The sequence below is a fragment of the Carya illinoinensis genome, chromosome 9 (genome assembly GCF_018687715.1).
Source record: "Carya illinoinensis cultivar Pawnee chromosome 9, C.illinoinensisPawnee_v1, whole genome shotgun sequence".
Lineage (NCBI taxonomy): Eukaryota > Viridiplantae > Streptophyta > Magnoliopsida > Fagales > Juglandaceae > Carya > Carya illinoinensis.
Window position 1 is genome coordinate 32931295 of NC_056760.1, and position 12313 is coordinate 32943607.

Sequence of the window (12313 nt, forward strand, 5' to 3'; positions counted from 1 at the left end):
ATTAAAATCGACAGTCACTGATTAAAGAAGAAGGGAAAAAAAAACAAAGGAATTTTTCCATTGGGTTTTCCACCTTGAACCTGTTTTGGTCAAAAACCCAGCTCCAAGTTTTCACACAGTGTTTGCTGTCGGGTGGAAAATCCTTCTCTCTCTCTGTAGGCTCTACACCCCTACCCATCTCCCCCATATGTCACTATCTATGTTTTTTACAGAAGAAGCGAACTGAAAAATTCCACCGAACCTTAAAAACACGCATAAGCATCTGTTTTCATCTCCTGCGGATAATGTTTTAGAATCTGTGAATCACATCAACACCACCAATAACAACAAGAAAAATGAGACCCAAAATATAGAAGAAAAAAAGGGAAAAAGAAAACAAAAGAAAAGAAGTTAAGAAAGAAACAAAATGGTGAGCAAGGAGGTAAAAACAGAAAAAGAAGGAAAAGCTAGCAGGAGGAACATGAAAAGCCAAGTAGAGTGAGATAATAAAGAGAGTGGGGGAAGAGAGAGAGAAGGTGGGTTTTGGGAGGGAGTGGGTTTGTTTCATAAAGCTATCAAGGGAATTTTGCAAATGTCACAAGATTCTCAGGAGATAAAGACGATTGAGCAGTGGAGATGGTCCGAAATGCAAGGCCTTGAGCTCGTGTCCCCTGCTCCTCCTGATCCTTTTAAAACCAACCCAACGACGCCAACGACAACGCCAACACCAACAACAACACCAACCACACCAGACACAGAACCACGAGTCTCAGAACAAGCGGCAGCTCCTCGAGAGACTAAACCAATGGAGAGCTCTGAGCAAAAGAAGGATTCTAGTGGCGGCGGCGGCGGTAGTGGAGAGAAGCCTGAGGCAGTTCCCGCTGTTGGGTTTGGAGAACTCTTTAGATTCGCGGATGGGTTGGATTACATTCTGATGGCAATTGGGTCTGTTGGAGCAATTGTACATGGCTGCTCTCTGCCACTGTTTCTCCGGTTCTTTGCCGACCTCGTCAATTCTTTTGGGTCCAATGCCAATAATATGGACAAAATGATGCAGGAAGTTCTTAAGGTAAATCCATTAGTCACATAATTAAGTTCATTCATTATCACGCCGCCATGAATATGTGATCGAATGCTCTGCACTTTGTGCATTTTTGCAGTATGCGTTTTACTTTCTGGTAGTGGGTGCTGCAATATGGGCATCTTCTTGGGCAGGTAATAAGTCTCTGTTGCAGTCACTTTGAACTCTTTGCTTTGGTTTTCTGTATTTGATTTTTTTGTTAATGTAATCGGGAGAGCTTGAATTCGATTGCAGAGATATCGTGTTGGATGTGGACCGGAGAGCGGCAATCAACGAAGATGAGGATCAAATACTTAGAGGCGGCTTTGAACCAGGACATTCAGTTCTTTGACACGGAGGTGCGGACCTCCGACGTTGTTTTCGCCATTAACTCCGATGCAGTAATGGTCCAAGACGCCATTAGCGAGAAGGTGAAAGAAGAAACTGCTTGTTTTTTTTTTTTTTTAATAAATTATTTTGGGAAGTTGCTCCCTAATTAGGCCTTTTGATAAAACCTCCTTTTTGTTTCCTTTTCTTTTTGGGTATTTGTGTGTGCAGTTGGGCAATTTCATCCACTATATGGCGACATTTGTGTCCGGATTTGTTGTGGGTTTCACTGCTGTGTGGCAATTGGGTCTTGTCACACTGGCCGTGGTTCCTCTCATAGCTGTAATTGGTGGTATCCACACCACCACATTAGCGAAGCTCTCTGGAAAGAGCCAGGAAGCTCTCTCACAAGCAGGAAACATTGTAGAACAGGTGAAAAAAAGGCATTTGTTCATTGTTTGTGTGTGCCTTTGAGTTTTCCGATAAGTTAGAGACGAAGATTAAAACTTAATTTAACGGGGACTTTCTCTGTTTTTTGCATCTGGGTAATGCTGATTTCAAACAAACTTACAGACGATAGTTCAAATCCGGGTTGTTTTCGCATTTGTGGGGGAATCCAGAGCATTACAAGGCTACTCGTCGGCACTTAAGGTGGCGCAGAGGCTCGGTTACAAGAGTGGATTTGCAAAGGGATTGGGACTGGGTGCCACTTACTTTGTTGTTTTTTGCTGTTATGCTCTTCTGCTGTGGTACGGCGGTTATCTGGTTAGGCACAACTACACCAATGGAGGACTTGCCATTGCTACCATGTTTGCAGTTATGATTGGTGGACTGTAAGTACTATATTTACATATTTCATCCTTTTAGTACATTTTTCCGGTTGCATCTTCTTCCTTAAAATTGTCTTGGCTCTGGTCGGCAGGGCTTTGGGGCAGTCTGCGCCAAGCATGGGTGCATTTGTGAAGGCCAAGGTTGCAGCTGCAAAAATCTTTCGCATAATCGATCACAAACCAGATATAGACCGAAATACTGAATCGGGTGTGGAATTAGAGTCAATTACTGGACTTGTGGAGCTGAAAAATGTAGATTTCTCCTACCCATCCAGGCCTGAGGTTCGGATCCTTAATAATTTCTCCCTAAACGTCCCTGCGGGCAAGACCATAGCTTTGGTTGGCAGCAGTGGCTCTGGTAAGAGCACCGTGGTGTCCCTCATTGAGAGGTTCTACGATCCCACCTCAGGTAAATCATGAGTAATTCCATGCTAAATTATCAAACAGAGGTTGTTAGCTTAATGCATTTGAAAATTTGTCCCTTGCGTGAGTGTTTTCTTAGATGAATTTATTATGTCGTAGCGAAGGTAGGTTAATTTAACTCCCGGGTTCCTTTACTTCATATGATATGTATATTTATGGAGGATCGTGCAAGTTGTTAAGAAGCGTCTCTCATTGAATAAACCTGTGCAGGACAAGTTCTGCTGGACGGCCATGACATAAAGACTCTAAAATTGAGATGGTTGAGGCAGCAAATAGGGCTTGTGAGCCAAGAGCCTGCTCTGTTTGCTACTACCATTAAAGAAAACATACTATTGGGTCGGCCCGATGCAGACCAAGTTGAGATAGAAGAATCTGCGAGAGTTGCCAATGCCCATTCATTCATAATCAAGCTTCCTGAAGGCTTCGAGACTCAGGTTAGTTGTTCAAGTGCATTGATGTATAGTTATTGCATGAAACATTGGCACAGATTGTAGATATCATAGTTGCTGGTTGATCTCAACCATCTTCTGTATCTTAATCAAATCAGATAGTTAACGCTGTTTGTTTGGTAGATGCATGATAAATAATTTACTCGTTCTGATTGTTAGACTTTATGTCTCTGGAAATGAAATAAAGAAAAAGAAAATGGTATGGTTCTTCAATATTAAATCATATTAATTGCAGTAGGTCTGTAGTATCCATACAATTTTTTAGTCTCTACTGAGGTTTGGGATGAAATTTAATTATGAATATTGACCAGAAATCTTTCGTCTCACTTTGGCTCATAATTGATTGTTATGAAAAATTTAATGGTTTTGTGGTCAACAAATTAATTTTAATATATCATTTGCTTTTATGTTTTTAAAGTCAATGTACGGAATTGTTTGGTCATGCATGCATCTGATGCAAGGTAACATGCTTTTGTCAACAATGCATGTGCAAAAGTAATGAAAACATAAGGGAGGAATGACCAGACCATGAAATTACCTAGTACATATCTGTTGTGTGTGTGTGTGTGTGTGTGTGTGTGTGAGAGAGAGAGAGAGAGAGAGAGAGAGAGAACTCATTTCATACAAACTACAAGATAGATGAATGTTTAATTGGACAATTGACTTGCCAGATGAAGTTCACAACATAAATGGAAAATAGTTTGCTTATAGAGTTCGCAAGATTACAAAATAAATTACTACTGTAACAAGTTCTACTCTAAAAGGGATTTTAGATCATGCTTCATTCAGTTCAATATCATGTTGAACAAAGATAAAGGAAGCTTTAAAATACTCCAATCCAATCTATATAGGATTCCAACTTTCTATTCCTTCCCTTACGTTTTCTTTAAGAAATAATGGAGAATCTTACCATGCATTGGGGGAGGGGGACAAGTGATTCGAGAGAATATTATCGCAATTTGGTAGTCAAATAAAAGCATTAAGAAACTGAAAAAATGACAGGTAGGGGAGAGAGGATTGCAGCTCTCAGGAGGACAGAAGCAGAGAATAGCTATAGCTAGGGCAATGCTGAAAAACCCAGCTATCCTGCTCTTAGATGAGGCAACAAGTGCATTGGACTCTGAATCTGAAAAGCTTGTGCAAGAGGCCCTCGACCGGTTCATGATTGGGAGAACAACCCTTGTCATTGCTCATCGCCTTTCTACCATTCGCAAGGCTGACCTCGTAGCTGTACTCCAGCAGGGCGCTGTTTCTGAAATTGGAACTCATGATGAGCTTATTTCTAAAGGGGAAAATGGTGTCTATGCTAAGCTCATTCGAATGCAGGAGATGGCCCATGAAACCGCTCTCAACAATGCAAGAAAAAGTAGTGCAAGGTACCTTTCAATAAGTTTGGAGCATATTCCAAATCCATATTTTTATATGAAAGTTTTGTCCTAATGGATATTTGTGTTGTTCCTTATACAATGCTATGACAAGACTCAACTATATTTCTGCTTAACTATGATTTTAGTGCCGAAGTTTCTGCCTAACTATGATTTCCATTTATAGGCCTTCAAGTGCCAGGAACTCAGTAAGCTCACCGATAATTGCACGGAACTCTTCCTATGGCCGGTCACCATACTCACGTCGACTATCTGACTTCTCTACGTCTGACTTCAGTCTCTCCATTGATGCCTCACACCCCAACTATCGTTTAGAAAAGCTTGCCTTCAAGGAGCAAGCCAGTTCCTTCTGGCGTCTAGCAAAAATGAATTCACCAGAATGGGTGTATGCTTTAGTTGGATCCATAGGTTCTGTTATTTGTGGCTCACTTAGTGCCTTCTTTGCATATGTTCTAAGTGCTGTCCTCAGTGTCTACTACAATCCAAATGATGCTTACATGAGTAGACAAATCGAGAAGTACTGCTATTTGTTAATTGGGCTTTCATCAGCTGCACTACTCTTCAACACACTACAGCATTTCTTCTGGGATATAGTGGGAGAAAATCTCACAAAACGAGTAAGGGAGAAAATGTTGTCTGCTGTCTTAAAAAATGAAATGGCATGGTTTGATCAGGAGGAAAACGAGAGTGCTAGGATTGCAGCAAGGCTGGCTCTTGATGCAAACAATGTGAGATCAGCAATTGGAGACCGCATTTCAGTGATTGTGCAGAACACGGCACTCATGCTAGTTGCCTGCACTGCAGGATTTGTTTTGCAGTGGCGCCTTGCCCTTGTCCTCATAGCTGTCTTCCCTGTTGTTGTTGCAGCCACTGTATTGCAGGTTTGTTTTTCCAGCTGAAACCTGAAGCTTGTCTAATGAAGTTTGAGAGTTTATATTTTTATTGGTTTTATTTTAATGAAACAATCCTGAAGCTAGTCCTAAACTGACAAGGACAATATGGCTGATCTTTGACAACATTTTTAACACAAATTTCAGAATATGCACAACCAAATGACTAGTGTGAATGACATTTTAGGAAAATGATACCCATTTATTCTTCTCGTGATGAAGTACAATGTTTTGATAGTGTGCCACTGATAATCCAAAATTGAAATGCGGTGTCCATAGGGTATATCTGGAATTGTTATGTCAATCCAGTTATTTACTGTTTTTGTTAAATTTTCAACAGAAAATGTTCATGACTGGTTTCTCTGGGGACCTGGAAGCTGCCCATGCCAAGGCCACCCAGCTAGCAGGGGAGGCCATAGCCAATGTAAGGACAGTTGCTGCCTTCAATTCAGAGGCAAAAATTGTTAATCTTTTCTCCTCCAACCTCAATGCTCCACTTCGACGATGCTTTTGGAAGGGACAGATTTCTGGAAGTGGATTTGGAGTAGCTCAGTTTGCTCTGTATGCTTCCTACGCTCTTGGTCTCTGGTATGCTTCCTGGCTTGTCAAGCATGGGATATCCGATTTCTCGAAGACAATCCGAGTTTTCATGGTCCTCATGGTCTCTGCCAATGGTGCAGCTGAAACACTAACCTTGGCTCCTGACTTCATTAAGGGTGGTCGAGCCATGCGATCAGTCTTTGATCTCCTCGACCGTAGAACTGAAATTGAGCCTGATGATCCTGATTCTACCCCAGTTCCAGACCGCCTTCGTGGAGAAGTCGAATTCAAGCATGTAGACTTTTCTTACCCCAGCCGCCCTGATGTGCCAATTTTCCGCGACCTGAGTCTCCGGGCCAGAGCAGGCAAAACTCTTGCACTGGTGGGTCCTAGTGGATGTGGTAAGAGCTCAGTAATTGCGCTTGTACTGCGATTATATGATCCAACATCTGGACGGATTATGATTGATGGAAAGGACATTAGAAAATACAATCTTAAGGCCTTGAGACGACACATTGCAATGGTCCCTCAAGAGCCATGCCTCTTTGCTACTACCATTTACGAAAATATTGCTTATGGCCATGAGTCGGCTACTGAGGCTGAGATTATTGAAGCTGCAACTCTGGCCAATGCGCACAAGTTCATATCAGCATTGCCAGATGGATATAAAACATTTGTTGGCGAAAGAGGGGTTCAACTTTCTGGGGGACAAAAGCAGAGAATTGCAATTGCCAGGGCATTTGTGAGGAAAGCTGAACTAATGCTGCTTGATGAAGCAACAAGTGCACTTGATGCTGAATCTGAGAGATCTGTCCAGGAGGCTCTTGAGCGGGCTTGCTCAGGCAAAACAACAGTTGTTGTTGCGCACCGGCTGTCGACTATCAGAAATGCACATGTCATTGCTGTGATTGATGATGGGAAAGTAGCAGAGCAAGGATCTCATTCCCATCTATTGAAAAATTACCCAGATGGGTGCTATGCACGAATGATCCAGTTGCAAAGATTCACACACAGCCAAGTCATTGGAATGGCATCAGGTTCAACTTCTTCAGCAAGACCCAGAGAAGATGGGGAGAGGGAAGGCTAGTAAAGTGGGTAGGAGAAAAGTGAAAACAGGAGTATATTCCTTATACCCACCCTATTATTTTTTGGTCCTTCGCTTTGGTTTCTCTGCTTTGGTATAGTATAGTATGTGTATTAACTATTTTGACATACAATATGTTCTTGTCTTCACGAATCTTCCCAAGAAAAATTATAACGGAGAATATACCCTTGAGATTGAAACACATAATTCTGCATGAATGCACCCATCTTTATGCATTTATAGAGACATCCCTCGTGCATTATGTTTGTCGAGTCAGCTTCCAAGAGTGATAATAGGAGAGAAAACATGGACAGTGTTGGAAATAATTGAGAGGGATTCGTGCCAAGCCAGGCCCCTACAACTCAAAATTTGACATGTACTGTTCTAAACTTCTCTTACTCCATATCAGGCGTGGAAGACCAGCAGATACTCCCCAACAATGATCGGAGGGCGTGTAGATGGAGAGTGATGGTGAGTAATTGCGTTAGAATTGCATCTCTCCGACACTGATCGCCAAGTGATGGGTGTAAGGGCCCTGGATGTAGACCTTGGGACAAAAAACATGAGGCCTCCTGAGTGTATGTATTATATGTATCGCAATCGAAACTCTAAACACAGCCTGTTCTTGGCAATCTCAGGTCGTCCTATCTAGATCTCACTTGGGTCTGCCATGTTTTTATGATTGGGCTGGTGGGGAACAACATTATTGGAGTCTCAAAGCTCACATGTCGTTGTGCATGTGCATGAGTTTTAAAGATAGATATAACAATTTGAGGGCACCTAGTAAAGAAGAAAGTAGCTGTTAGTGGACAGAAAAAAGGAAAGGCGTTATGGATGTTGAAAATGACAGTGGCGGATGATGGAGTTTAATTGAGAAGGTTCTATGTATGCTAGGCATGAGTGGGCCACTGCTGATGTCTTTATCGATAAGACACGTAACCACGTAAGGATGTGAGTGACTATAGCCTATAGATGCCTTGGTTTGGATTACAATGGCACTTAGTAATCTCCGCCGCGTCCTATTTCCAAGTCTTTTTAAAGAGAAATATTTTTTGCAGTCGATAGATACAGTCGGCGTACAGTCAGCTGTAAAAAAAAATTAATACGGAACCTACATGAAAAAAAAATTATTTTTATAATTTTTTATAATTCATGTAGGTCCCCTTGAATATAAAAAAATTTTTTTATAATTTTTTTTATTCATTCCGTACAGCCGACTGCACGCTGACTGTATGTGGCGACTGTATGTAACAAAGCTGCTTTTTAAAATGAGTAATTATTAAGGAAAATGGTACTTGTTGTATGAATTTGTTCTTTCAAAACTACCGTTCCAGATTAATTTTAATTATTTTCTTAAATATTTTTGTGAATAAATTTAATTACGTTACATTTTATGATAGAAGAGTAGCACCAATCCATATTTCAAAGCTACTCTATAAATTCTCTCTTTAGATACCTATGATTCATTGGAGACATAGATGTTGAAAGTTGCATTCCCACTCAAGACCCACCTGTATAAATGCTCTATGTTCCCTATCACTACTTTGCTTTAATTTCCATTTTCTGGTCTCGCTCTCTCTGACTACCTCTCTTGTTGCCATTTCCGCATTAGATGAAGTGAATCCACTGCTTCTTTAAAAAAAAAAAAAAAAAAAAAGAAAGACCCTATTGCTTGTGGGGAGGTAGGGGGAACCACACACTGTTTTGCTAATGGCAACAATTCACTAAAACATACATCATTTTGTCTGCATTAGAAACGGCAAAGACGGAAAACAAACTGAGCCAACACCTATTTAACATATCATTTTCATCTTTACTCTGAAAAAGTTCTCTCAATTACTGATAAAAATATTTTGCTGGCAAACTATTATTTTTAATAGTATTATTATTTTAGGATTTAAAAAAAAATAAATTGGGATTTAAAAAAATTGAATTTGTTTATTATATTTTGTGTAGAAATTTAGAAAAATTGTAATGACGATATGAGTTGACAATGTTTCTCGATTCAAATAGCTTAGTTTAAATTAGTGATTGATAGCAATCAACATATCTGTCTTTAGAATTAGGAGTGGTGTTTAGAAAGGATATATTGTGAATGAGATGTGGTTTGTTGAGTACTTAGAAGTTAAAGGAGAGACTTTATAAGTAGAGATGATCAAACTCTTTTATTGTTTTAACTTTTCAATGATATATATTTCCTAAAGATGTTGCTGGGGAGTAAATATTTCTTGCCTAGTCAAGACCCGTTAAGTCCAATCCATGATAAAGCTGTCATCAAGAAGTTAAAGGGAAAAAGAGGAAAGGGATAAGGTCAAGAAAAACATAAGATGGAGAAAGACAGGTCACGTATGAAAGGGGGATGAAGTGACATAAAATCATATTTCTCAACAACTACTGACAAAGTCCCAATAAAAAGGATTTGAGATATGAGGGAAGGGGACTTCTGAGCGATTATTAGAAGACAAAGAGATCTCCTTCAATCTCAGAAGTCGAGACACCATTTTTATCTTCTCTAGGCTAAAGGGGTCTCAACCCCTATTGTACAATTAGATACGAGAGATCACGAGAGACTGTAAAATACTCCCATCATAATTGATTTGCTCTCCAATCGATTCGTGGTTGTAGGTCTTGTGTTGAACCACGTAAATATGTGTCTCATTCCCTTTTTACATTTTTGGTATTATTTCTCTATTCAGTGCTATGGATGAACGTACAAGCACCGTACTAAAACCCCAGGCCACCTTCATTAGCTTCAGACAATTTCTTCCATTTTAGCCCTGTTGCCAGCCCCCCACAAAGACGTTTGTTGGCCAACAGTACAAGCCTCAAGAGAGTAGATGAACAAAAAATTGCCTCGAGATAGATAATCTACATCACTACAAAAGTGCTCAAAGATGGACCACTTCCCCAATACAAAAATCATTTAGTAGCGAACAATCTTAGTCAAGAAAGAGTTGAAAGCAATAGCTACATATCTCAAGTTTGCAAATCTCAAATATGTGATTTGGACTATGTAGACTAACATATTTGGTTTTTTCATGCATTCGAGATTTATCTTTCACCAGAGCTGTACGGTTGAGTCATCTCTTGCAACATCAATGCAACCAAGCTCAGTCCCCAGCAAAAGCAGTGCAACTGAGCACATTTCCTATCTAGTTGAATCACACTCAAACAGTTGGGCTATCCTCCCTCAACTCGGTCGGGCATATCTCCCGTCGGGTCTAGCTACACTTGAGCACATAGGGTGCCCCTCAACATGGTCGAGCCATCTCCCATCAGGTTCAACTACATTTGAGTAGTCGGGTTAGCCTTCCTCAATGTAGTGGAGCATGCCTTCTGCTGGGTCTAACCCCACTTGAGCAAACTAGTTGCCCACTCAATGAAGCCAAGCATCTCCTCTAGCAATTTGAAGGCTCCGAGCTTGCATTGGTGAATGATGGAGGGAACTTTTCTTCTAAGTATCCCATCTCTCATTGCCTTCAGCAAAGTTCCATCTCTCATTGACTTCAGCAAAGTTGATGCTTCGCGCTCGCACTGGTGAATAACGAAGGGAACACCTCTTCTAAGTATCCAATCTCTCCTTGTCACCTAGTGCAGTCGAGCATATCTCCCTTGGTTATCTAAGTCAAAGCTCTACGTTCGAACCAGCGAACAACAGAGGGAGCACCTCTCCTAAGTATCCCATCTCTCATTGCCTCCAAAAAATTTGATGCTCTATGCTCGCACTGACAAACAATAAAAGGAACACTTATCCTAAGTGTCCCATCTCTCTTCACCTTCCGCAAGGTCGATGCTTCATGCTCGTATCGGCATACAAAGAAGAAAACACCTTTCCTAAGTGTCCCATCTCTCCTCGCCATCCAATGTAGTCAAGTCCATCTCTTACCTAGTTATCTAAGTTGATTCTTTACTATTGCATCGTTAAACAAAGGAGGGAGCACCTCTTCTAAGTGTCGCATCTCTCCTTGTCACTCAGCACGGTCGAGCACATCTCCTGCTTAGTTATCTAAGTTGAAGTTCCACACTAGCACTAGTGAACAACAAAGGGAACACCTCTCCTAAGTGTTCCATCTCTCCACACCTTTAGAAAAGTAGATGCTTTGCGCTTGTATTGACGAACAACGGAGGAAACACCTATCCTAAGTGTTCCATCTCTCCTCGTCACCTAGCATGATTGAGCACATCTCTGGCCTAGCATCTTCTCCAGTAAACGCAGAGTATTGACACTCCTGCCACAGCCGCTACTAGTGGGTTACCTCTAGGAACAAGTGTTTGAGCTCCACAACTACATTGAGCAAGTTACCTTAGAGAACGAGTTGACGGGTTCGACAGCAGTTTGAGATGGATCCAGGGGGTTGATGGGCTTCCTGTGACGCCCCCAAATCCCCATGCATGGACATGAGAAAATCTAGACGTCCAGACGATGACAACACGGGTCACCACCCTATCGACGAGTGTCAAGTGTGTGTAAAAGCAACAAATGTGCAAAAGAAAACGCAACAGATAACGAAAGTCAAATAACTAAGTATCAGAATTTTTCTTAGTTTAATACAAAATTGTTTAAAACATACATAATAAACTATTACAAAACACAAATGTTGTTTTAAAAACTAACTACAAAGCATAGACTTTAACTCAGCACTTCGGCGGAGCCGCATCCTTGGGCTCAGCCTCCTCCTCTTCCTCGAACTCTGCACCAAAAACTACAGAACCAAAAATGGTGCCGTAGGTAAGTAAAATCCAAACACCACCAGATAAAAATATATAAAACTCAAACAATATGCATGAAAGGATGCCAATGCACATGTCCCATAAAATCATATTTTTTCACACACGTCAAAAATCTCATTTGGCCCAAAAACATATCCTTTCAAAATATCACGCCAAAAGTCACATTTGGCCCATATCCAACTCAAACCATTAACCAATTAATCCGTATACACCATGACCTCCCCTAGGGGTCATCCGCACACCCTGACTCCTGTGTCACACCGCAGGTAACGACCACGCGTGTGGCACCTAAACGAGCGATGCCCAGTTTTGCGCCCGACGCATTCGTAGCCAAGCATCCTCTAGCCCCCGCTCCCGTCGTCACCCGGCGACAACTCAGGAGATGTCACTCAGTATATTACGCTCCCGAGTAACCAGAGGAGCTCCACTGAGATAACAACCCCTCCCGGCTTGGGCTCGTGAGACACACGCACCCGAAATCTATTTACGCCAATAAAACAGGGCTTTTCTCAATTAAAATAAAATGCACGCGCACGCACATGTAAATGCAATTTCAATGCACAAAACAACCAACCAACCATAAATCAATAAATCAAGTAACTCCGTCCTCCATCC

The 12313-nt window shown here is 41.2% G+C and overlaps 1 protein-coding gene across 1 annotated transcript; it reads left to right on the forward strand.

Annotated features, from left to right (window-relative positions):
• The first annotated feature begins 254 nt into the window (after positions 1–254).
• Positions 255–7174, forward strand: LOC122275742 (ABC transporter B family member 1). Its single transcript, XM_043084952.1, has 10 exons — positions 255–1048; positions 1140–1194; positions 1295–1470; positions 1598–1798; positions 1940–2199; positions 2289–2605; positions 2830–3053; positions 4071–4444; positions 4620–5334; positions 5684–7174. Exons 1-10 carry the CDS (start codon positions 572–574, stop codon positions 6968–6970), a joined length of 4086 nt encoding a protein of 1361 aa, XP_042940886.1. The 5' UTR covers positions 255–571; the 3' UTR covers positions 6971–7174.
• The last annotated feature ends 5139 nt before the right edge of the window (positions 7175–12313 follow it).